This window comes from Heterodontus francisci, chromosome 16, assembly GCF_036365525.1.
Source record: "Heterodontus francisci isolate sHetFra1 chromosome 16, sHetFra1.hap1, whole genome shotgun sequence".
NCBI classification, from domain to species: Eukaryota; Metazoa; Chordata; class Chondrichthyes; order Heterodontiformes; family Heterodontidae; genus Heterodontus; species Heterodontus francisci.
The window spans coordinates 54,089,841-54,116,899 of record NC_090386.1 but is presented as its reverse complement, the minus strand read 5'-3'; the positions used below and the strand labels follow the sequence as shown (position 1 = coordinate 54,116,899).

The 27,059-nt window shown below is 43.6% G+C and overlaps 1 protein-coding gene across 1 annotated transcript in view; it reads right to left on the bottom strand.

Moving 5' to 3' along the window:
- Nucleotides 1–270: 270 nt before the first annotated feature.
- Nucleotides 271–27,059, bottom strand: part of LOC137378276 (opsin-5-like) — a 38,351-nt gene continuing 11,562 nt past the window's right edge. The window contains exons 3-6 of the mRNA XM_068048520.1: nucleotides 24,570–24,697; nucleotides 22,606–22,611; nucleotides 4,016–4,350; nucleotides 271–849 (exon numbers count right to left, since the gene is read on the bottom strand). Of these exons, the coding sequence (XP_067904621.1) occupies nucleotides 271–849; nucleotides 4,016–4,350; nucleotides 22,606–22,611; nucleotides 24,570–24,697 (1,048 nt within the window). The remainder of the gene's footprint in view (nucleotides 850–4,015; nucleotides 4,351–22,605; nucleotides 22,612–24,569; nucleotides 24,698–27,059) is intronic.

The window sequence follows — 27,059 nt, the reverse complement described above, 5'->3', positions numbered from 1 at the left end:
ATGGGATTAGAAGGTATAGGTGCTTGATGGCCGGCACAGATGTGATGGGCCGAAGGGCCTGTTTCTGTGCTGTGTAACTCTATGACTCTATGACTAAAGTGGTACTAAAAATTGCAAACTTTTGAGATAACAATTTATATGATCTCTTGATTGTTGTAAATATCTTATACATCTTCAACATACTGAATAATCTGTTTTGTTACCCTAGGTGGATCTGCACGATGCTTTCAGTGTTAAAAGTGATAAAAAATGTAATGAAATTTTATCATGTTATAGTAGATCTTTATCAGGCTTGTTGGGCAGTGTGTCTATTGCAATCTCAATATTTTCAGTTGGAGATGTCATGCTTCCAGTTAGCATCACAAATGTAGTTGTTAGTATGGGTCCGTGTACTGTATTGTTATCACTTGAAGTATCAGTACTGGCTTTGGATGTGGATCCTCCTGAACTCTGAAATTTCGGATGGTTACCAAAATGCTCAAATGTATCTTTGCATGTGTCGCAGGCATCCGGCATATTCACAAATCCATTTGGAAGCTTGGGCAAATTCAATGTCGACTGATCACCAATTGGTTTTAAAGAAAGATCAGGTCCACTGCTGCAGGGTCCACGCTGCTGCCTGCACAGATTGAGTAAGTGTGCCACTTCTTTGCTCAGAAACTTTCGAAAGTTTGGTTTAAACAGCAGATGGATGACTGGGTTGTATAATGTAGATGATTTTGCAAATATAGCTGACAGAGCAAATGCCAATGGTGGAACCTTGTTAGCATTCCCAAATGCCGCCCACATTGCTGTAATGGCATATGGTGTCCATGCTGTTAAGAATCCAATGCACACAGCCACACTCAACTGTAGAATAACAAAGAGCGAATGGTCACATTAGTTCACAGCAGCAATGACTGTGACAAAATTTAACCCTCCCCCCCCCATAAAATTGCGATCACTAGCTAAACTAGCTGTTCAGCAATTTAAATGGCAGTCCCGCCGTCTCGGGGCAACAATGCCGCCTCCGAGCTTTCCAGCTGCTGACAAACTCCGGAACAACACCAGGTTTCCGGGCAAACGTGTCCATCCTGATTTTTCGGACCCCCAAGCCTCCACTCCTACTCCTTCTGGCCGGACATAATTCAGCCCTACTTGTGCAGTTTTGGCTCCAAAGTGGCAACCACGGCACGTGTGCACACTTCTGGTGCAAACTGCAATGGACGCTATTTTGGTGAGGGTATTAGTGTGCGCGCAGGAATCGTCCACCGGAAGAATGCAGATCATGACGTCACTCAGCGGGTAACAATGATTTGTTACCGGCTCTGCCATTTTTGAGTTCAACATTCCAGCTAACGTCATCTCGTTACGCACAGTTGATCACACGTTCAGCAGCAGGATGGAACCCTCACCAATGCTATTGAAAAGCATCATCAACTACTTTCAGGTTAGTTGCTGATTGATTTCTAATGGCTCTTGCTGTGATTGCAGAGGTTTTTGGTGCTTTCTAGAGTTATATAAAGTTGCTAAAATCTACAGGGAGTGGCCTGGCATGTGTTGAAGGACTTTTTCCTGACTTCAGGGATTCTGCACAAACCACTTGCTCCCATGCAGCAGGACTACAGCATGACCTAGAGACTGAGGAAAGACAACAGACAGCAGGTCAAGCTGCTGGAAGAAAGAGGAGTTGGGAGAAGGGGTCTCAGCAGGAGGCCATATCTGCTCAGGGTGTTCAGGAAGCAATTCTCTGACCTGAACCTCAGTGAGGAACAATGTCCCAGATATCTATGCTTCACGAAAGAGCTCCTCATTGAAATCTGCCACCTGCTGCAGCTACAACTGAAACCTTAAAGCAGGGCAAGGATGGCACCGCCAGTGGCTGTGAAGGTGACCACAGCTAATAACTTCTATGCACCAAGCTCCTTCCAGGCTGGTGCAGGTGATATTTGCAACATCTCACAGTTTGCCATCTACTGTTGCTGATGCTCTGTATTCCAAGGGAACTGAATACATTTCATTTTCTCTTGCCAGAAAGAAGCAGCAGGAGCGAGCATGTGGTTTTGCGAGGATTCCAGGCTTCCTCATCGTGCAGGGTGCCATTGACTGCACACATGTTGTTTTGCAGGTGCCACATGTCAACTCTGAGATGCACCACAACCACAGAGGGGCCCACTCACTCAACATCTAGCTGGTGTGCAACCATACACAGTGTTTCATGAAGGTTAATCCTGGCAGCGGTCATGATGCCTTCATTCTGCGGCAGTCTGCCTTTGAGCCACACAGCAAACCAAAAGGGTGGCTATTGGGTGACAAGGGCTCTCTGTTGACACCATGACTCCAGTGCGTAGCCCATGCACACGTGTGCAGCATGCATTTCACAAAAGCCATGCTGCCACACAAAATGTGTTAGGGCAGACCATTGGCGTGCTGAAACAATGATGCTGCCTGGACCGCTCTGGAGGAGCCCTGAAGTACTTGGCAGAGCATGTATGTTACGATTCATATTGGTCTGCTGTTTGCTGCACAACCTCGTCATCATGAGGGCATCTCTCTTGCCACCAGCCATCTGGTGGCCAGCTGATGAGCAGGAGCAGGAGGGAGGAAAGGAAGGGAGGTGGCAACCAACGCAGCCTAATTCTGGCAGGGCTGTCCATGATCACCTCATACAGCTGTGATACAAGTAAATGCAACCCCAATTCCCCATTCAATAACCGTCTCACACTTACCTTCCCTCTGTTACTAACCATCACAGCATCTGCTTGGCCAAAATGCAAAAAGCCAGCACAAAATAAATATTCCAAATCAAATTTATAAATCAAACCATGCCATATTGCATACAAACATCAATTAATCACCCTTGTGTATTCCCTTAGTGCTTGCCTTCCATGTGCTTTTTCCTGTCTTTGTTCATCTTCTTGGCAGGCTTCCCTATGCACCAAATATTTCACTGTGCATAAAAAAAAAGCAGACACTGTGCATAACCAGGTTCTGCCCCAAATTCCACCCCCACAAATTAATCTAATATCGGCTGGAATTTTACATGGTGGCAGTGGTCCTGCCCACCAGCTGAAAAGTCGGGGGCAGGTCCGTCTCTGCTGGACCTAGAAGCCACACAGCAATTTTACGTGGCCCAGGCCCTTAATTGGCCACGGTCGGGACTTCCGCCCCTCTGAGGCAGGAAGTCCAGCTTTCAAGAGCTGTCAATCAATCAGAGAGCTGGCAAATCCTCAGTCCCAGCAGCGCCCCTGGAAGCACTGGCCACTGCTGGGACTGCACCCAGCTAGAGAAGCAACAGGACGCCAGCTCCGATAAAGGTGAGTGGGGTTTTGGGCCTCGCCGGGGACAATCAGCTGGGCCCCAGCCAGAGATGGGGGTTGATCAAGAGGGCGAGGGGAGGTGCTCCAGTGGGGGGAGACATGTGCTGTTCTGGGGTGGGGAGGGGGGGACATCCAGGGAGAACAGGGTGCCCGATCAGGAAGGCACCCCAAGCCCACAAGGAGGTCGCCAGGTATTACCAGTCAGCCCTCTCAGCTGGCAAGGTGCCCAATTAATTGGCCACTTAAGGGCCTCAATTGGCCTGGGGCGGGTGGGCTGTTCACCACCTCCCCCACTGCTGACAAAATAGCAATGGGGGTAAGTAGGTGATGGGAACGGAAACCCCGCCTCCCACTTGATTTTACACCCCCCGCCATCCACCTCCAGCCCACTCCTGGGTGTGTGGGGTGGTGGGGTGGGGGCATAAAATTTTAGCCATTAACTTTACATCAACACAAAAGCAAAATACTGCGGATTCTGAAAATCTGTAATGAAAGCAGAAAATGCTGGAAATGCTCAGCAGGTCTGACAGCATCTGTGGAAAGAGAAGCAGACGGAAAGGTGATCGACCTGAAACGTTAACTGTTTTTCTGTACATAGAGCTGCCTGACCTGCTGAGTATTTCCAGCATTTTCTGTTATTGACTTTACATCACTAGAGGCTAACAGTTTCTAGCCACGTTTTTCTGTTACTTACATTATGATATTTCCATACTTACCTTTATAATTAAGTTGTGAGCATTGCTTGAGTTTGTTTGTGTTGACACATGCTGTTGCACTGCTCTTCTTGATCCTTTTATAGTTAACAGGATGAGAGTGTATGACGTAGTGATTATACCACTGGGGAAGATGTAGCAAAACACAAAGAGTGCAACAATGTAGGACATTGCATTGGGATCTGTATTTGATGCTTTCCAATCTATGCAGCAAGCGGTCCCATAAGGCTCCAGTCCATAATGACCCCAATTTGCTAGAGGAGAAATAGCAAATATCAAAGCATATGCCCAAGCACAGGTAGCCAGGAGACATGCATATTCTGATGTAAATCTGTTGCCTGTTGTAGAATAAAAATGTAAAAACACTTGATTAGAGTCAAACCAGAAGTGCCAATTACAACAGAACACACACACACAATGCTAAGATCCCATGCAATTTACTCAGTTATGGACTGTTTCCCACCTATTTAATTTCCTCAGGGAATGCAATAAATAAATATTGCATCATCTCCTGGAAAAGCTAAATTTCAGAATATTTATCAATTGCTAAATTCAACCCTGGCCTGCTGCAATCTACAGGCAATGGCACAGTTTTTACCCCTACCCCCACAACCAACACAGTGGGCTAATTCTCAGTTTGGGTGCACATTGGGTGAAGGGCACATGTCTTTAATGAGGTGGCTTTATGTTTGGACTGAGGGCAGGCAGGCAATAGCTCGGAGGACTTGGGGGGTGAGGGTGCAGCAAGCAGGATCACACAAATTAGTCAGCTTTTCCACTTTTTTTTGATTCGTTTTGTGGGATGTGGGCGTCACTGGCAAGGCCAGCATTTATTGCCCACCCCTAATTGCTCTTGAACTGAGTGGCTTGCTAGGCCATTTCAGAGGGCAATTAAGAGTCAAATGTAGACCACCCCATATAAGGACAGCAGATTCCTTTCCTTAAAGGACATTAATGGACCAGACGGGTTTTTACAACAATCAACAATGGTTTCATCGTCACCATTAATCTAGCTTTTAATTCCAGATTTATTAATTGAATTCAAATTTCACCATCTGCTGTGGTGGGATTCGAACCCATGTCCCAGAGCATTAGCCTGGGCTCTGGATTACTAGTCTAGTGACTTTAGCACTATGCCACAGCTTCCAGCATTTCCTTTTAAGGATTGCTGGTTAGGTCACTCTAAGGCAAGTTGTTCTCTTATTTACTTTATGATATTTCCAGACTTACCTTTACTCTAAGCTCTGTATGTTCTACTGGGTGAAGCTTGTGCACGGCGCACTCAGCCCAGTAGAAACCCAAAATTGCATCAGGGTCCTACGTACAATAATGAGGCACCCGTCCATATGAAGGTCCCCAGCAAAATCCTTCACCTCCTGTCCCCAGAAAGGAAAGGCCTTTTTGGGACCAGGGTGAGGCCACTGCAGACACACCATTCTCTTGCGAGGTAAAATGGCATCATGGTCTGTCATAAAAGGACCCCAATTTGTATAAACTAAAAGGCTCCTGTCTGACTCAGGTGGGCACTGTGCATGCCTGAAAAATCAGGCATTTTAAAATCAGAATTGAGCAGGAATGGAGTGAATATTTCACCCTCTTCATTTTAACTACCTGCCTGCCCTTGCATAGCTTAAGAAGGGAATTAGGAATTGGAATGGGCCATTCAGCCCCTTAAGTCTGTGCCACCAAAGGAATTTTTATTTCATTAATTTTGTTTATGCAATATTTCAAAACCATTACAAAACCTCAAAACAAATTATCAGAAATAATTAGAAAAATTGCATTTTCAGTCTTAAGCAAATAATTGACTGCAGTACTGTCTGCCACAATTCTTGAATTTTGTAAATGTATTCTTGAAGAGAAGTGTGATGGAATTAATCTATTTCTCTCTTCCATATAGCTGCATGCTGCAACATGGGCCCAGAAACTAAGGTGAGCACTGTTAGTTGGAATTAATCCCCCCACCTGTCAGCTCCAATTATTTCTGTAACAGAGATTTTTGGAAATATGAACTAATAATAGCATGACGAGGTTAACAGGACACATGGGACCTCAGGAACATCAATGAAAGTTAAGATTAGAGGAAGAGGGCTGAATTTCCGCCGGGTCTGTTTTTGGGTCAGAATCCCGCCTCCGGTGGGAAACTGATTAAAGTTCAGATTTTCACGGCGGTGAGCCCTTAATTGACCTGGAGACAGGTTTCCTGTCCACTCAGATCCAGTGGGGGTAGGAAAGGAGGTGGTTCAGATGAAGGGCACTGGTGGGGCTCCTGGCGCCGAGCTGAAAAGGTGCAGGGAATCCCGCCTTGGCCAGCGGGAGCCCCCCTAGTATGATCATATGGCGTCGGGCCAATTAACAGCCTGGTGCTGGGACCCACATCCATTTAAAGATGGGGATCCTGCCTCCAAGAGCTTCCGGCCAATCAGTGGTTTGGATGCTCAGTAGTATAAGCAGTGCCACCGGGAGTGGTGGCCACTGCCAGTACTGCAAAAAACCTTGGGATCCAGGTCCAGATCCAGGGTGACTGAGGTGAGGTCACCGGGGCCAGGCTGGCAGGTCCTGGCGAAGTAGGGGGGAGGAGGGTGGGTGTTTAGTGCAGGGGGAGGGTGGTTCAAGGAGGTGCAGTTTTTCCCAGCAGGGGCCCCCGTGGGCCACAGATTGCCCACATAGGAGGGCTCCCCACCAAAGCCCGCACTGAGGTTGCCTTGTTATACTGGGCAACCTCCCTGTGTGGCGGAGGCCCCCTGCTGCTGGTCAAATCCCAGTGGTTGCAGGGAGAGGCCCTTAAGTGGCTGTTGATAGACCATTTAAGGACCTGAATTAGCCTCTAGTTGGGAAGGCCATATTTGGCATATCACGGCCCCGACAAAATTGCATTTTGATGGAGAGGCAATGGGCCCTCAACCCCCTGCCTCTATGGGCACCCCCCCCGCCCCTGAACCCATCTCGGGGGGCCAAGCTGATCTTTGGAAGGAGCCAGAAGTGAAGAAGTTCAAAGCTACATTGACTTTGATGGCCACTGGCAGGGCATGATGCGAGGTATGAGCTCTTCGGCGATGAGGGCTCAGATATCAGTGACCTGTCTGCCTGAAAGTCGTAGTCTCCTGTGGCACTGGTTCTCAGTTATCTCTACATTTTGCAAACAACTTAACAAACCATTATTTTCCTAACTCACCGATTCAATGAATTTCTTCAATTACATTTGCTTTCAAGGGCAGTGTTCAGTATACACCCTTTTTGTTTTGAACATAATCACAACACAAAACTTCACATCTAGGCACATGCTTTCTGTCAAGATTTGCTGCTTTGCAACTTAAAATCACATTGTTTTAAATCACCAGTTGTTGCTCCAAACTGATTGCCAATTTCATGTTCTGTCAATAAATCACACACAAAATCTTCATATCACTTTGGTGGTCTCCTCACGTACTGTGGTTTTCCTGTTGTCTCAGGAGCTCTTGTCACCATGTCAGGATTAGGAAGTGCTGTCAGCCCCACTGGAACCGATGTTTCTCCCTCTGGACACCAAGCTGTCTGCCTGCCAACAGCATCACTGGCTTGGATAACTGGATGTCAGCTTCACCTCAGCTCCTACATCTGGTTCATCTGCTGCTGTGTCTTTGTCACCATGATACTTTTTGACACATGAAGAATTTCTGTTATACAGTACTCCTTCTGGTGACTGCACAGTCACACTGTTTCCCTTCTTGGCAATAACCATGTATGGCTTGGGATAATATGGTGTATCCATCTTACTTGGACTCTCCCGTCTCAGCAATACTTCATCACCTGGCATCACATCAGATTGTCTCGCTCTCCTTCTGTGATCTGCATAAAACTTTGCAGCACCCTTTTTCTCAGCATCATGATCTCGAACCTCCTGATCACTCTAATGTCCCTCAGCTCTTGTATCTTGGTGCGTATTTTGCATTCAAATAATAACTCAGCTGGGCTCTTTCCTGTCATCGAGTGTGTAGTTGCTCTATACATCACATATGACAACAACATCTCCTTCCAGTCTTTACCCTCAGCCTGAGCAATGTTTAGTTTAGTTTAGTTTAGAGATACAGCACTGAAACAGGCCCTTCGGCCCACTGAGTCTGTGCTGACCATCAACCACCCATTTATACTAATCCTACACTAATTCCATATTCCTACCACATCCCCACCTGTCCCTATATTTCTCTACCACGTACCTATGCTAGGGGCAATTGCTAATGGCCAATTTACCTATCAACCTGCAAGTCTTTGGCATGTGGGAGGAAACCGGAGTACCCGGAGGAAACCCATGCAAACACAGGGAGAACTTGCAAACTCCACACAGGCAGTACCCAGAATTGAACCCGGGTCACTGGAGCTGTGAGGCTGCGGTGCTAACCATTGCGCACTGTGCCGCCCAATCCTCATCTGTTTCTCTAAGGATTGGTTTTATCTTTCCACTTCCCCATTTGCCGATGATCATTTGGGAGTTACTCTGTGACGGTGAATGCCCATGACTTGCATGTAATCTGCAAAGGTCTGTGAAATGAATTGTGGCCCGTTGTCTGAATACAGAGTGACTGGTAGACTGTACCTTGCAAATATTTCAGTCAATGCAAACACTGTTTTCTCTGCCGTTGTAGACTTCATTACCACATATCATAGTAAATCACCATTAGTATGGACTTTTCTGATGGAAGTGGGCCGAAGAATTCAACTGCCACATCCTCCCATGGTCCAGTTGGTAACAGTGTACTGCATATTGATTCTGGTTCATTGGGTCTGCTGACAAGTTAACATCCATGATTGCTGTTCATGTCCTCACTCACTGCATCTTCTTCAACTCATCTCACAGTTGTACTACTTTCATCTCTCTTTTGCATGGTTTGCCAGGCTTTTCACTCTGTTCAGCTTTGCTTCTGCACTTCTTGGCAAAATGGTCTCTGCCCCCACATCTTCTGCATACCTTTCCCTTGGCAGGGCAGCAGGCATCTCTTCCATAGTGCCCCAAGTTGCTACATCTGAAACACTCTCTCTCAGACTTTTGCTATTTACATTTACACATCCCTGGATCCTGTTGTGCCACTTGGTTAACCTCAGATTTTGTCGTGCTGATGGCGGAGGTGGGGCCAAGTTTCATGCTGTGAACTTGTTCATGCACTGCTTGGCGGAGGTGGGGCCAAGTTTCATGCTGTGAACTTGTTCATGCACTGCTTCCAATGCAGCCACTATTTTCAAAGTGTCATCCAACGTTAAGTCGCCTCCTCTTTCCAGCAGCCTGTGTCTCAACGTATCCAGCTTGCAATGTTATACCACCTGATCCATTATCTGGTTATTCAGATTCGTCACAACATAATTGTGCCTGCTTCATATGAGTCACAAATTGGGCTACCTTTTCCCCGTCTTTCTGTCGCATCTGACGGAAAACATGCCTTTGGAATGCAGCATTTGGTGTCACCACATAATGGTCCTTCAAAGCATTCACAGGACATTCATAATCCTGTTTTTCTCTGTGTCAGGCAAAGTCTTGAAAGTCTCCCTCACCAAAGCACCCGCTTTGAACATCGGTAAGGTCTGTCGCTGTTCTTTCTGCACCTCCATTGCCCCATCCAAAAACAAACTGCGACTGTCAGCATACGCTTCGAACTCCTCCTGCCACGCTTTCCATTTCACGTTGGCGGTACTGGCATCACCAGTGGGATCAAACGGCTTAATTCCTGGGACTGCAGACGTATCAGCTCCAGCAAATGCTGTGACACAATCCTAAATATCTCTGTATTTACCTCTGTACTTTTTCTTTTGATCCTCATTGCCAAGGTCACATCTCAGTCTGAAAGAATCACGCTTGAAGCCACAGATTTAACTTTGACAAAGATTTAACAAGCATTTAACGGAGGTTGTTTCTTAGTGCTGCTACATGTGCTATCTGACATTGCAACAACCCCCCAGGTCAGGTGACTCCCCATAGTACAGAGAGTTCCTTTCAGTTTCTCTTTCAAGTACCATATAGTATCTAACACTCAAGATCACACACACAATCAGTCATCATGATACGTCTGTCCCATGATGCCAGGGGGTGCTGACCCCATTCAAAGCCTGGCACTGAGTGCCCACTCTCCCTGACAACTGTGCAGCACCAAGCTCTTACCCAGTTCACTTTTGCTCCACTGACACTTGTCATGATACTTTTTTGGGGGGATATCTGCGGTATGTCTTTAAGTCAGCAAAGGATCAGTACTGCTTTAAGAACAAGCAAGCCTCAGGAGTTATCAAGAAGGTAAATTCTGGTAGCCATTGGATACAACCATACAGAGTGGAAGAACCAACCAATTTCAGCAGGTGCATCCTGGTTGCCTTGGACACAGTCATTCAGAGACTGAGAATCGATTATACAATGTTGCAATTAAGTTTTGAACTGGCTTTTAGTCGAGACAGACTGTTCTAACAGACAGACAGCTGGGTCAACATGAAATGAACAGAGTTCTCCGCTAATTTAAACTGAAGGAAGGGAAGTTAGACTGTGACTTTTATTAACCCTCAAAATTCTAAAGTCAAATTGATTCATTGAAAAGTGTTTGCAAGTGGTTGATCTGCGGGTGATCATCGCTGGATGCAAGAGGAGTTGAAGCTTCGGATGTTGGACATTCTTCTTCCCTCATTGGACCCTGGAAGAACACGAGTGGACTTTAATCAGAGGACTTTTTATCGGGAAGTGTAAATCTGCAAGGATACTAATGTTTCTATTTTTAAATGTTTTTATCTAGTAGTGTTTAAGGGTTTAGTGTTTCTAATAAACAGTTAATTTGTTGATCTAAAGACACCTGGTTTGGTGTGCCTCATTCAGGGGGGTGGAGGGGCGGGGGGGGGGGGGGTTAATAGATGGTTCAATTCGGCTATGGATTTCTTTAATTTGGAAAGTTTAAAGTGATACGTTAGGCGATCTGTGGAGCGACAGGACTGAATTGACAGTGCAGTCAGAATCATATATTTTGATTGGGGGCTTTGACTTGAGCGGTTGGTTGTAACATATCAATTTGGGGTTCACCATGATTGAATCATATTTTAATTAAGCAGCTCGTGTCTGGGATCAGAATGCGACTAATTGAAGCGCTCGCATTTGGAATCATATTAATTACTCATCTCTGGGATAACATATTTAAATTTAGATCTTGCATTTGGCATCATATTTAATTGCTCTCATGTCTGGGATCAAAGCAATTGCAAACTCGATTGTTGGGATCTAAATCTAACGCCAATTACAAAGGAAATAAAAGAACGAGGTCTCTTGTATAATAAGGTACAGCCTATACCATAATAATGGCATTAGTGGTTGCAGCAGAGATTTTGGGAATGTAGAATGTTTCCCTGAGTGACTCAATAACTTTAAGAACAAATTAAAAGTATTGGCAGCAAATTTGAGGTTAGAATTGAAATCAGGTGCCAAAAAAAACGAGATAATTGACATAATAGCCAAACATCTGGAATTAGTAGAAGAAGATGATGAAGGGAAACATGAGGAAAAAGAAAGTTGTAGGTCCAAGAGTGATGCAGTGATATTAGCTAGGATTCAGTCAGAAATCAAAACACTTGAGGTGGAAAAAGAATTAAGAAAACCTGAATAGGAAAAAGAAAAAAGGGAAAAAGAAAAAGCAATAGCAATAAGAAAACTTGAATTGGAAAAAGAGGAAAGGGAGAAAGAGAGACCATTTCGGAAAGAAAGTGAAAGGGAAGAGAGGGAATTTAAGTTAAAAGAGATGGAACTAAGATAAAAGGATAATCTTGAATTCAGGGAAAATTCGGGTCAGAAAGAATCTGAATTTAGATCAGGACCCAGCGAAAAGTTGTTTAAATTTATACAGGCTCTTCCTATGTTTGAGGAAAGGGACATAGAAGCATTTTTCATATCTTTTGTAAAAATAGCCAAACCGATGAAATGGCCAAAAGAAAACTAGACATTGCTGATGCAGGGCAGATTGGTAGACAGAGCTCATGAAGCTTATGCCGTGCTTCCTGAAGTGGCTTCTGCAGATTATGAGATGACAAAAAGACTATTCCGCTGTGTATGAGTCCCTGAAGCTTACCGTCAGAAGTTTAGGAGCTTACGGAGATTGAAGATAGAAACCACATATGAGAACCTTCAAGATTTGATTCTCGTAGAAGAGTTTAAAAACTCCATTTCTTCATTAGTGAGAACCCATGTAGATAACCTGAAAGTTTTGAAAGCTGGGCAAGCAGCAGAAATTGCTGATGATTTTGAGCTTGTGAATAAGCCATCTTCTTTTGTCCGTAACCCCTATAAACCCGAGAAGGATAGAAAGTGGGAGAGTGAAAGGAAGGCAAGTAGCCGGGGACAAGAATGAACAACTGGGAATGCCCCAGGATCACCTCGTTGGGTCAGAAAGGTTGTTTGTTACAGCCAGGTGAGAAGGGTGTCTAAAGGTTTGTTATTATCTTATTGTAACAGGGTTTATTTTTAAACACACTGTGTTTTGAGCTCCCTCTTTGTGAATCCTTGTTCGCAGCTTTCCAATTATAAGTCAAAGAAACAAACACACCAGGTTTTCTCAGATTTAAAGGAGAAAAGTGAAATTTATTAAAATTTAGACTTAAACTCTAATACGCTTGATGCTTACGGATATACGACACGCCAAAGCTAGCATGCACACGAGATATACATATGCAAATAGGGACAGAAAAGAGGAGAGGAAAATATGGTAGAGAGGGGTTTGAGGCAATATCAGAAGAGTTTCTTGTTTACTGTGCTTCGAGCTCACTTGATTGTAGGTAGTCTTGCTGTTCATCGGGGTCCAATGTTCTTCTTAAACCTTGTTCAGGTAGGAGACTTTTCTCTCTTTGAGGTTCACGTGTTTTCACAAGATTCAGTTCCATGGGAAAGTGATGGAGGCATGCAGGACTGGAGAGGAGGTTCTGTTCCAACTGGGAGCACAAGGCTTTCTGAGTTCAAATCCTCTGTTGGAAGTTAAAATTCAAAAACTCCAACAGTCAGTCAGTCATGTGACCAAAACTGGTCTGACCACTTCTTCTGTGTATTGGGCCATCTTAGTAGTTAACCTGGAATGCTTCAATGTCTGGTAATCAAAAGTCCATTGTTGGTTGAATGTGTCAGGGCATGGTCCTTTGTTCCTTGTTCCAACACTGCCTGCTACCATGCAAAGGTCAGGGGCTTGCAATTTTAAGTTATAATGTTCATGTGGCATAAGAACATAAGAACTAGGAGCAGGAGTAGGCCATTCAGCCCCTAGAGCCTGCTTCGCCATTCAATACGATCGTGGCTAATCTCATCTCAGCCTCAACTCCACTTTCCTGCCCATTCTCCATAACTCTTCAACCCATTACTAATTAAAAATCTGTCTATCCCCTCCTTAAATTTACTCAATGTCCTGGCATCCAACGCACTCTGGGGTAGTGAATTCCATAGACTCATGACCCTTTGAGAGAAGTAATTTCTCCTCATCTCTGTTTTAAATCTGCTACCCCTTATCCTAAAACTATGACCTCTTATTCTAGATTGCCCCACCAGAGGAAACATTCTGTCTACATCTACTTTGTCAACTCCCTTAATCATCTTATATACCTCAATTGATCTCCTCTCATTCTTCTAAACCCTAGAGAGTAAAGGCCTAAACCTCCCTTCATAAGACACACCCCTCATCTCTGGAATCAATCTAGTGAACCTCCTCTGAACTGCCTCCAATGCAACTACATCCCTCCTCAAGTAAGAGGACCCAAACTGTACGCAATACTCCAGGTGCGGTCTCATTAATGCCTTGTACAGTTGCAGCAACACGTCCCTACTTTTATACTCTATTCCTTCAGCAATAAATGCCAAAATTCCATTTGCCTTCTTTACTACCTGCTGCACCTGCATACTAGTTTTCTGCGATTCATGTAAGAGGACTCCCAGATCCCTCTGCACCGAAACACTCTGAAGTTTCTCTCCATTTAGATAATAATTTGCCTTTCTATTCTTCCGACCAAAATGGATAACCTCACACTTATCAACGTTAAACTCCATCTGCCAAATTTTGGCCCATTCACCTAACCTATCCATATCCATTTGTAGATCTCTTATTTCTTTATTGCAACTTACTATCCCACCTATTTTAATGTCATCTGCAAATTTGGCTATAGTACCTTCTATCCCTGCATCCAAGTCATTAATATAGATTGTAAATAGTTGCAGCCCGAGGACCGAACCCTGTGGCACCCCACTAATTACATCTTGCCAACAAGAAAAAGACCCTTTTATTCCGACTCTCTGTTTTCTGTTGGTTAGCCAATCCTCTATCCAAGTTAATAAATTGCCTCTAACTCCATGTGATCTTACCTTGTGTATTTACCTTTTGTGCGGCATCTTATCAAATGCCTTCTGGAAGTCCAGATATACTACATCTACAGGATCTCCATTATCTACTTTACTTGTTACATCTTCGAAGAACTCTAAGCAAATTAGTCAAACACGATTTACCCTTCATAAGACCATGCTGACTCTGATGGATTGCATTTTGACTTTCTAAATGTCCTGTTATTACTTCCTTAATAATGGATTCTAACAATTTCCCAACAACAGATGTTAAACTAACTGGTCTATAGTTTCCTATTTTCTGAGTCCCTCTCTTTTTGAATAAATTATATTAGGATTTTTCCAACCCACTGGAAACTTTCCTGCATCCAGGGAATTTTGGAATATTATAATCAATGGATCTACCATCTCCAATGCCACTTCCTTTAAGACCCTAGGATGTAAGCCATCAGGTCCTGAAGACTTGTCTGCCTTCAATCCTAATAGTTTGCTCAGTACTTTTTCCCTAGTGATGATGATTATTCTAAGTTCCTCCCTTTCTCTAACCTCTGTATTACCTGTTACTCTTGGGATGGTACTCGTGTCCTCCACTGTAAAAACTGAGGCAAAATATTGATTTAGTGTCTTCGCCATTTCTGTGTTGCCCACTATTGACTCCCCAGTCACATCCTCCAAGGGACCAACATTCAATTTAGCTACTTTCTTCCCTTTTATATACTTATAGAAGCTTTTGCTATCCGTTTTTATATTTTGCGCTAGTTTTCTTTCATAATTTACCTTTGCTCTTTTTTAAACTTTTTTAGTAACCCTTTGTCGATCTTTAAACATTTGCCAATCTTCCAGCCTGTCACTGGCCTTTGCAATATAGTATGCCTTAGTTTTTGTCTTATGTTATCCTTAACTTCCTTGCTTAGCCATGGATGTTTTTTCCCCCTCTTACAATCTTTCTTATTCTCTGGAATATATTTTAGTTGGGAGGAATTGAATATCTCCTTAAACATCTGCCACTGCTCATCAACTGTCCTACCTCTTCGACTTGCTGCCCAGTCCACTCGGGTCATATCTGTCCTCTTGCTGATGTAATTACCTTTAACTCCAGAACGGTAGTGTGGCACTCCAGTTTCTCACCCTCAAACTGTATTTGAAATTCTAGCATGCTATGATCTCTCTTCCCGAGAGGATCCTTAACTACGAGATCATTAATTAATCCCACCTCATCACATAATACCAATTCTAGAATAGCCTGCTCCCTGGTTGGTTCCACAACATATTGCTCCAAAAAACAATCTCTAATACATTCAATGAACTCTCCCTCGAGGCTACCCTTGACAATTTGATTAATCCAATCTAGATGCATATCAAAATCACCCATGATTATTGCCGTACCTTCCTTACAGGCCCCCAGTATTTCCTGGTTTATACTGTGCCCGACTGCGGAACTACTGTTTGGGGACCTTTCCCTGGTTATTTCTTATTTCTACCCAGACTGATTCTACATCTTGATCTCCAGTGCCTATATCATTTCTCACTGCAGCACTGATCTTTTCCTTTACTAACAAAACCACACCACCTCCTTTTCCTTCCGGCCTAACCTTCCGAAATAGTGCTTTTTAAAATCTAAAATAAAAAAAATTTAAAAAGCACTGATCTTTTCCTTTACTTACAAAACCATACCACCTCCTTTTCCTTCCGGCCTATCCTTCCGAAATAGTGCTTTTTAAAATCTAAAATAAAAAAAATTTAAAAAGCACTGATCTTTTCCTTTACTTACAAAACCATACCACCTCCTTTTCCTTCCGGCCTATCCTTCCGAAATAGTGCTTTTTAAAATCTAAAATAAAAAAAATTTAAAAAGCACTGATCTTTTCCTTTACTTACAAAACCACACCACCTCCTTTTCCTTCCGGCCTATCCTTCCGAAATACTGAGTACCCTTGGATATTCAATTCCCAAACCTGGTTTCCCTGCAACCACGTCTCAGTAATCTCCACTAAATCATACCCATTCGTCACTATTTGCGCCGTTAACTCATTAATTTTATTCCGAATGCTTCATGCATTCAGATACAAAGCCTTTAAGTTTGTTCTATTATCAAATTTCCCTACTCTTGTACGATTCCTTGGTGCAATATGACGTTCACACGTTCTGTCTCCACCTTTTATTTTCTGGTAACAATCAGCCTCATCACTAACCTGCACTCCTACCTTCTCCTTTAACTTTGACTTCCTAATTTTCCATGCAACTGAACCCTCCACCCCCCCCCCCACTATTTAGTTTAAAGCCCTATCTACAGCCCTAGTTAAGCAATTCACCAGGACTCCAGTCCCAGCATGATTCAGGTGGAGTCCGTCCCATCGGAACAACTCCCTCCTTCCCCAGTACTGGTGCTAATGTCCCATGAATTCGAACCCATTTCTCCCACACCAATCTTTGAGCCACGCATTTACCTCTTTAATCTTATTGACCCTGTGCCAATTAGCTCATGGCTCAGGTAGTAATCTGGTGATTATAGCCTTTTTGGTTCTGCTTTTTTAATTTAGCCCCCAGCTGCTCATATTCCCTCAGCAGAACGTCTATCCTCATTCTACCTATATTGTTGGTACCACGACAACTGGATCTTTCCCCTTCCACTCCAAGTTCCTCTGCAGCCCGATGAGATATCCCGAACCCTGGCACCAGGTAGGCAACACAGCCTTCAGGGCTCTCGATCCTGGCCTCAGAGAACAGTGTCTATGCCCCTAACTATACTATCCCCGATTACCACTACATTTCTCTTTCCTCCCCCAACTTGAATGGCTCCCTGTATCACAGTGCTATAGTCAGTTTGCTCATCCTCCCTACAGTCTTTGCTCTCTTCCACACAGGGAGCAAGAATCTCGAACCTGTTGGACAAGGGCTGAGGCTCCTGCAACACTACCTCCTGGATCCCTCTACCTGCCTCATTCATAGTCACACCCTCCTGTCCCTGACCACTGGCCGAATTTATGGTAGTTAATCTAAAGGGTGTTACTATCTCCTGAAACACAGCGTCCAGGTAACTCTCCACTGTGTGGAGTTTACAAGTTCTCCCTGTGCCTGCGTGGGTTTCCTCCGGGTGCTCCGGTTTCCTCCCACAATCCAAAAGACTTGCAGGTTGATAGGTAAATTGGCCATTATAAATTGCCCCTAGTATAGGTAGGTGGTAGGGGAATATAGGGACAGGTGAGGATGTCATAGAAATATGGGATTAGTGTAGGATTAGTATAAATGGGTGGTTAATGGTCGGCACAGACTCGGTGGGCCGAAGGGCCTGTTTCAGTGCTGTATATCTAAATCTAAATCTAAATCTCTCCCACCCCTTAAGTGTCCGAAGCTCAGACTCCAGCTCATCAACTCTGAGCAGAAGTTCCTCTAGCAGACAACATTTGCTACAGATGTGGTCACAAGGAACCACAATGGGGTCCACCAGCTCCCACATCATGCAGGTACAACACATCGCCTGGCCCTGCATCTCTATTTTATTTAATTAGATTTTTTAAATTTCCGACTGGTCTTTAGTATTTAATCCGCAAAATATTTCTCCTATTCACCTTTAATCTGAAATCAACTTAGAATAGGTAATTCAAATTAGCAGTTACTTATCAACCAATGAACTTACGATTTTCCTGTGATGTCACTCTTTGTTTTTTTTTCACTCTGTTTTTACTCCCTTAAAATACCCCAAAATTAGATTGTTTACACTAGGAACCTTGATTCCCTAAAAAAAACCCTACCTACTATATTAAAAAAGAACTGGAGAGCTTTCTCTTTACTTTAGTTACTTACCCAGCTATTTAGAGTTATTCCCTAACAGCTGTTACTCACCAACCAATCACCTTGCAGCTTTCCTGTGATGTCACTGTTGACTTTTTTTCAAACTCCGGCACGCCTAGACTGCTCTAGGCACAGGTTCGACTGTTCTCTGCTTCCGGAAGGCAAAATGATGTGTGCCTCAGTCTTGGCAGGTGGGGGGTTTGCCTGACAAAGGTGCTGAGGGTAGAAGTGAGGTTCACAAGCCAAAGTGTTATCATTGCCACAAAACAGGTCATCTTCATTCAGAGTGCTAGAAATTGCGAGGTAAACCCATAGGACTTGTTGGGGTATGCAAAGCTAGTGCAGAGGAAAAGACTCTGACTGAGAGTATAGCAGACCAGGCTATAGCTTTAATGACAGCTGTGAAACCAGAATCTAAAACTGAAAGGAGTGTAGAGGTTAGGAACAAAATACCTGAGCGTTATAATGAATTTCTATCAAAGGGGGGAGTAACTTCGTATCCTGTAAATGAGGCAGGAAAACCTATCATTATACTTAGGGACACAGGAGCAACCCAAACTCTCTTGCTGGGGAAAGATATAAGGTTTCCACCAGAGAGCACCTTGAATGCTAAAGTTTTAGTTAATGGAATTGGCGGCGAGTATATACCTGTACCGTTGTATAAGGTATGCCTAGAGAGTGGGTAAATACCTGGGATAGTAACTGTAGGTATTGTCCCTAGTAAAGGGAATTGACCTACTCCTAGGAAATGATTTGGCTGGATCAAAAGTATCTGTTTCTCCTATAATTACAGAGGAACCAATGAAATTAAGGAAATGGAGCAATTACAGAAACAAGTTCCAGGAATATTTCCTGTGTGTATAGTCACCTGAGCAATGGCTAAACAGGATCCATTGTCGGAGGTAAAAGGAGCACCACAAATAGATAGCCAAGTATCTGAAACCTTATTTGGGGATTTAGATAATACAAATGAGATGTTTAACAGATCATCTATTATTGCAGCACTGCTAGCTGATCCAGAGATACATGTGATAGCACAGACGGCTCTGCCAGAAACTGAGGCAAAAGCAGTTGGGGTTTTGAGCAGGAAATGGAGATACCTCATAGACCTGCCGATGAAGAATGGACAGTTGTTGAACAGATAGTGGTACCACCTAAATATCGCCAAGGATTATTAAGGTTAGCACATGAAATGCCTTTTGCAGGACATCAGGGAATTCGGAAGACCAAATCATGCATAAGACAACATTATTATTGGCCAGATCTTACAAAAGATGTGAGACAATTTTGTAGGACATGCCATATCTGTCAAATGGTGGGAAAACCACAACCTACCATAAAACCAGTGGTTGAATTATTAGTGTTGTTACCATTACAGGGAGAACCATTAAAATCACGGTTCAGTGGCCCATATAGAGTGATCAAAAGAGTGGGTAAGGTAGATTACTTGATTGACATCCCTGATTGCCAGAAGAAGAACCTGTTGTGTCACATTAATATGCTCAAACCATATTACCGCAGGGAGGGTAAGACAGTACGGAAATGTCAGGTAATCGGGACTGTTCAGAAGGAAAAGGGTAGTGAGGATGAGGGAGAAGCAGGGCTAGAAAATTCTCAAATTAAACCTCCAACTATCAGATTAGCGAATACAGAATAGCTTGGAAAATCAGACAATATGCTTTTAAAGAGGCGTGAAGATCTAACCAGGTTTTTCACAACATTTAAAAGAGTTTGTAGGGAGAAGCCAGGACGTACAACCACAGCCATACATGATGTGGGTACAGGGGGAACCATTCCTTTAAAACAACATCCTTGCCGCTTAGGTCCAGACAAACAGGCTCAAGTGGAGGCAGAGGTAGAATGCATGCTACAGGGCAGCTTAGACTAACCTTGTCAGGACACTGGAATTCGCAGATGGTCTTTATGCCTAAACCTGATGGGTCGGCTCAAACTTGCATGGACTCTAGAAAAGTCACTGCGGTAAGGAAGGCAGACTCCTACCCAAATTCTTATTTAAAGGACTGTATGGACAGAGTGGGCAACACAATGTGTATTAAAGAGACAGATGTGTTGGAGGGATACTGTAAAATTCCTTTGACGCCCCAAGTTAAGAAAAAGACAGCTTCTGGACAGGGTTTTCTAGTGTCAAGTTAGTGTCACATAGGTTAAGGGGTACTCAAGAAACTTCTCAGAGAATAGTGAACTCAGTAGTGGTCAGTGCTCCTAGCTGTGCAGTTCACCTGGCTGAAGTGATGGACAATAGGGACACTTGGAAGGAAAACACAAAACAACTGGAAGACTATGCTTGGAAATTTGAAATGGCTTAATTGGGACAACCTTTTGAAAATTTAAAGTTGAAAATGTTCTGGTAGAACTTGTTGCTGTAGTCCTAATATTTTTGAAAAAGTGTATGCCTATAAATGTAGGAAAGAAATGTTAGTCTTTTTTCAATTACTTTTTTTTGCATTGTAATGAAACGCATTTCGGGAATGGCGTTTCATTCCGCCGGGGCGGAGGTGTCATGATACTGTTTTTGGGGGGATATCTGCAGTATTTCTTTAAGTCGGCAAAGGATCAGTACTACTTTAAGAACAAGCAAGCCTCAGGAGCTATCGAGAAGGTGCATTCTGGTTGCCATTGGATATAACCATACAGGGTGGAAGAACCAACCAATTTCAGCAGGTGCAACCTGGTTGCCTTAGACACAGCCATTCAGAGACTGAGAATTGATTATACAATGTTGCAATTAAGTTTTGAACTGGCTTTCAGCTGAGACAGACTATTCTAACAGACATACAGCTGGGCCACATGAAATGAACAAAGTTCTCTGTTAATTTAAACTGAAGGAAGGGACATTAGACTGTGACTTTTATTATCCCTCAAAATTCTAAAGCCAAATTGATTCATTGAAAAGTGTTTGCGAGTGGTTGATCTGTGGGTGGTCATTGCTGGATGAAAGAGGAGTTGAAGCTTTGGATGTTGGACATTTTTCTTCCTCATTGGACCCTGGAAGACTGCGAGTGGACTTTAATCAGAGGACTTTTTGTCGGGAAGTGTAAATCTGCAAGGATACTAATGTTTCTATTTTTAAGTGTTGTCTTATCTTAGTAGTGTTTCTAATAAACAGTTAATTTGTTGATCTAAAGACACCTGGTTTGATTTGCCTCATTCGGGGGAGGTTAATAGATGGTTCAATTCGGCTGTGGATTTCTTTAATTTGGAAAGTTTCAAGTGATATGTTCGGCGATCTGTGATGCAATGGGACTGAATTGACAGTGCGTTGCTCCCACCACAATCAGAATCATATATTTTGATTGGGGGCTTTGACTTGAGCGGTTGGTCATAACACACTCTTTGGAGGCCGGTGTGATGCCCTGGGCAGCAATGGCTGACTCCCCACTCTTCATCCACCTTCAGATAAAGTGTTTCTGCAGATAACCTGTCCAGCCCTTTCAAAGTCAGAACTGGAACACCGTAAATGTTCTTAACGAGCTTATAAACTATCTTAATTGGCTGAAATGGAGGCAGAGTAGGATTCTGTTCCACCCGCCCCTGCGCTGCTCATTATTGCCGGCACCAGGACTGGCGCCTTGTAATCAACCTGCCACTTGGCGCAGGTACTGTTGAGACAGCCACCCCACCTCCATTCTGGTCTTTGGGTGGGCCCTGGAAATTCAGCATAGCAACAGAGCAAACTACAGGAAAGGAAATAGGTTGAATTAGAGTCAAATTAGCTACAAGAAGATAATTAAAGAGAGGGAAAGAAAGACAATGGATTGAGAGAGAAAAAGAGACAGAAAGGAAAGGTAAGAATTTTTTTAAAGTGTAAGATTTTTAATTTTCAAAGTGATTCTTGACAACGCAGCCGGCGGGGACGTCATCCGACTGCGCCAACTGCACGCATGCGCAAGCGGGTTCCTGCTCTCTGCGCGTGTGCTGCGTTCCGCACCTGCCAGGACTGGTTGGCGCATGCGCAGATGATGTCATCCGTAAATTGCCAGGACTGGTACACGCATGCCCAGATGACATCATCGCATAACGTGGGAGAGAGCAAGTGGGGAGAGAGCAGGGAGGGGGAAGCGGGGAGAGAGCGGGGTGGAAGTGGGGAGGAGTAGCAGGGAGAGAGCTGGGGTGGGGGGGAAGCGGGGAGGGAGCAGCCTAAGACTTTGGTGGCCATTCCACCCCCCCGCACGCTTTCTCCGGCCATTCCCCCCCACCTCGCCCGCTCTCTCCGGCAATTCCCCCCCACCCAGCCCGTGCTCTCCGGCCATTCCCCCCCACCCTGCCCGATCTCTCCGGCCAGTCCCCCCCCACCCCCCCCGCTCTCTCCGGCCATTCCCCAGCCAGCCGATCTCTCCGGCCATTGTGTGCTGTCATGTGTGTACGTTGCCTTTGTGTGATTATTTGAGCAGCGCCATATTTAATCCTGGCAGCTGCCTGACTGTTACTGACTGTGACGTTTTAGTTGAACAGGCTGCATTTGCGCATGTGCCAGTACCCGTGGCTGCATTGTCAGCAAATGCAGCCTTTAATTTTATAAAGCTCTAGGAACAATTTACTATCTGCGGGAGTGAGAATTCAGTTTCATTGTTCCCTTTCTGGGCTACCGAAGTTGACTGGCGTGTCCAGATCATAAATCACGCCATTAACAGAGTCCTTACAACATGAATTACTTGCCCAAATTGCCGTGGTGAGATTAATTCGTATTAATCCAGCAAATTTCATGGTACACAATAAGGAGGCTCATGGCGAAATGGCAATTTTTTTCTGTTTTGGCAAGGTTAATGGTGAAGCAGTGCAAGCTGTCTGGCTATTTGAATCAGAACTCATTGGCATATCTCTTTGCCACAAATTGATGGATTTCTTTCGACACTAATAATGGCAGCATGGTGAATTCAGCATTATTTTCCCAGCAATTTCTGGGCCATTCTTATCTTAGGTAAAACACTGCTAAGGTTCAATGCATAATTTCCTTAATTCTGTTTGAATAATGCCCAACCTTAGAAAGGTTTGTTAGATTAATGTGACATTATAAACATTAACGCTGCTAATTCTACAGACCTTTCGAGCTTGACGGTCCAATTGGTAGTAAATGTTTGGCATTCCTGTGTGTTTTATGTTGCCTTACAGGAGAAGTTGTAGAGCAGGGTTGTCCAACATATGGCCTGAGGGCCAGGATCCGGCTCGTCAAAGGTTTCCATCCAGCCCGTGGATGTAAACTGTACCCGGGCCGTTCCTCACCCTCACCAGGGATCCGTGACTAGAAATTAGAAATTTCCCTTTGTCTTCTTCTTGCAGACCGTTTAAAAAATAAATCACACTGTGTTTCATAGCTGGCAGTTGCTTCCATCGAGAACAGCAGTTACTGAACTTTGGACAGATTCGGGATTTTTTAAAACCCCGCTGGAAAACCCGAATCTGTCCGCAGTTCAGAAACTGCTGTTCCCGATGTAAGCAATTGCCAGCTGTGGAACTGACTTGAGTTTTTTTTAATAAACTGATCAACCACCTGCTGAGCATTCCTGCTCTCTGCAGCTGTCAGAGAGAGAGAGAGAGAGAGAGAAAGAGGGGGACAGAGAGAGAGATGGGGGCAGAGAGAAAGAGAGAGGGGGAAGAGAGAGAAAGTGGAACAGAGAAAGAGAGGGGGCAGAGAGAAAGGGAGACAGAGAAGGGGTGACAGAGAAAAGGGGTTGGCAGAGACAGACAGAGGGAGCAGATAGACAGAGGGAGCAGAAAGACAGAGGGGGCAGAGAGAGAGAAAGGGGGACACAGAGAGATGGGGGAACAGAGAGAGAGGGCAGAAAGAGGGGGAGAGAGTGTGATCAAGATCACTCCTGAAAAATGACATCTATACAAATACACCACATCACTACAAGTTTGCTGGCAAACATGGACTACTTGTGTAAACAAAAAAATGCCAGGTACCTCACTAAATCAGTGTCCAACATGGTGACCAGAAAGTAAGTCAATAAATCAGTCTTCTCATGTAAAGCTACTTCACAAAAATGCACCTTAGTTGTTGTTTTGATTAATGGTAGGATAAATTTTAATGCCTTTATCTTTCCAAAATTGTCTCATTGGCCACCCCCCCATGTAAGACAAAAATTGTAGTGTGGCCCCCCCCACACGAAAAGGTTGGACAACCCTGTTGTACAGGATATGGAAATGCTGCATAATATGGATGCATTTAAAGGGAAGCTAGATAAGTATGTGAGGGAGAAAGGAATAGGAGGATATGTTGATAGCGTTAGATGAAACAGAGTGGAAGGAGGCTCATGTGGAGGATAAACACCAGCATAGACCAGCTGGGTTGAATACCTGTTTCTGTGCTGTAAATTCTACGTAATTCTATGTCGACAAAGCAGTTGATGTGTTATTGCAAATATTCCTGAAATTGCATTTGAAATTCAATATGTATTGTAAAATTGTTCAACTGCTGCAATGTATGATTTTAGAACTTACCATATGCAGGATAACAGACCTTCATACAGCAGACAACGCTCAACACGGTCAGATTAGTAAGGCTGCAGAGACCGAACAACACACCACAGAAAGCATAATAGATGCACGAAGCTTGACTAAACAACCATCTGGAAGAGAAATCTCTCTGTTAGTCTTGTAAAGTATATAGATAAAAAGTTAGAATATCCTGTATCGTGGATTAAGGTGGACAAGACACATTTTAGTGTTTCATGCTGTTGAGACATAAAAGTTTTTAATCTAAAAGCAAAATACTGCAGATGCTGGAAATCTGAAATAAAAACAGAAAGTACTGGAAATACTTAGCAGGTCAGGCAGCTTCTGTGGAGAGAGAAGCAGCATTAATGTGGTGGTGGAGCAGTTCTGATGAAAGGTCACAGACCTGAAACTATAACTCTGCTTCTCTCTCCACAGATGCTGCCTGATCTGCTGAGTATTTCCAGCACTTTCTGATCTTATTTAAGTTTATAATCTAATAAGATTGCCAAATATCCTTTTTCCATCTGTTTTTCTAATCTCAAGATGGAGATGCTTTGTGCTTCTTTCACAATATGTCAAAAATGTTGAACTCAACTTGATGAATAATCCTTTACATTAAGCCCTGAAGCACATGTTTGTAATTGAAGATATTATTTGCTATTCAGAGCCAAATATATTTATATAGTTTTCCTGCACTGTGCACTATTCCTTTACATCTTACCTGCTGTCAGGCACTTTTGTAACCCAATATTACTCAGTATTTTGCCTTGCCTCCATTACATTGTCACTTATTTTCTACATCTATACTTCACTTTAATAAGTTTAGTAGTAACTCAATTCTCTACTCTTACTTGTCCACTTAGACACATTTTTTGAATTTTTCCACAAGTAATCACATTTGGAAAGTTTCAAAAAAAATCAAAGTATTTGTGGAAAATGTGTAAAAATAATTTTTCATCTAGTAATAACTTTGTGAATTGACCCCTATAGCACAATTTTCCAATGCTCTGTACTTTTCTATTCCTTGTAAAGGATCTATATAGAATATTTGCAAAATGGGATAAAAACATTTATCAGAATGGTACAGTGACAATTGTTTCAGAGCAATGAAAAAGAAAATCATAAAATGTTGGTCAAGTATCAACCAGTAACAGATTAACAAATTGGCTAGCTAGGTAGCATAAGAAATTTTCATGAATGTTAAAATTATATTTCAGGAGGCATAGTTCATTGCTAAGAAAATAGCTTTCGACATCTTTCAAAAGAGAGTAACTCATTTTATGATTGTAGACAAGCTGAAAACTACTTGTTGCTTTGACCAGTTTGTGTTTGTTTCCAATATAATGCATATGCTAGTATTGCAAACTACCAGAAAAACATCTGACTGTTTCAAGGCTAACGTATAGACCAGTTGTATGACTATCATAAGACATTTGTTTGAAAAGTTGTATGGCCTGCATCTTCTTGTATTACTTGATTTTCTTTTGTCCTTAATCTCTGTTACAATGCTTGAATTAGGGAACTCTTGTCCACAATTGTATTTGCTCTAGCCATAGTCCCAAAGGACCATAGGCATTGCTCCCCATTACAGAGAGACAGTTGGTGATGTATTGCTTCAGGGTCACCACTCCTCAAGTGTGGAGTAAGGTGAGGAGGCAGGCCTCCATGAACTACCACAGCTGGCATGGGAATTGAACCCACACTGTTGGCGTCTTTCTGCATCGCACGCTTGCCATTCAGCCAACCGAACTAACCGACCCCCAATCCACAATTGTATGTTAACATCTAAAAAGCAAGCCCTTTCTCCTAACTCACCAAAAACTCAAATTTAAAATTATCATCTTTATGCTTAATCTTATCATGACTTTACCCCTCCCTAACTCCATAACTTCCTTCAGGTCTACATCAGCTCCAAATCTCCATGAAAGTTCAGATCCTCTGGCTTTGGCCACTTGTATATCCACCCCTCCCTCCCCACTGTGGCTTCAGCTACATAGGTCCCACTTTCTGGAATTTACTTCCCAAATCCCTCTGCCTTTTCAGGTGCCTCTTCTCCTTTAAAACATTCCTTAAAACCCACCTCTTTGACCAGCTTTTCATCACCCCTCCTAATTACTTCTTCTTTGGCTCAGGATTTGCTTTATCTTTATTCTTTCGTAAAACACCTTGGCACATTTTTCAAATTAATATCGACAGCTAAAGTTCACAGAAATAGTTTACACATAGGCCGGAATTTTGCGCTTACCAGTGGCTCTGGGGCCGATGCGCCTGGCCGCCGGCATCACGCGGATCACCTAATCGGTGGGCCCATGGTGTAACTCTGAGAAGAAATGGCGTGTGCGTGCGGGAACGGCAGTATCATTGGGGGTGGGGCCACATACGTGGAAGGCTGATTGTAAGCCCTATGTAAAGGAGTACTAAGCCCTATATAAAGCAGTACTGAAGTTAAAGAGAGCAGTGAGTTCGTCATTGGATGTCAAGGAAGATACAGGT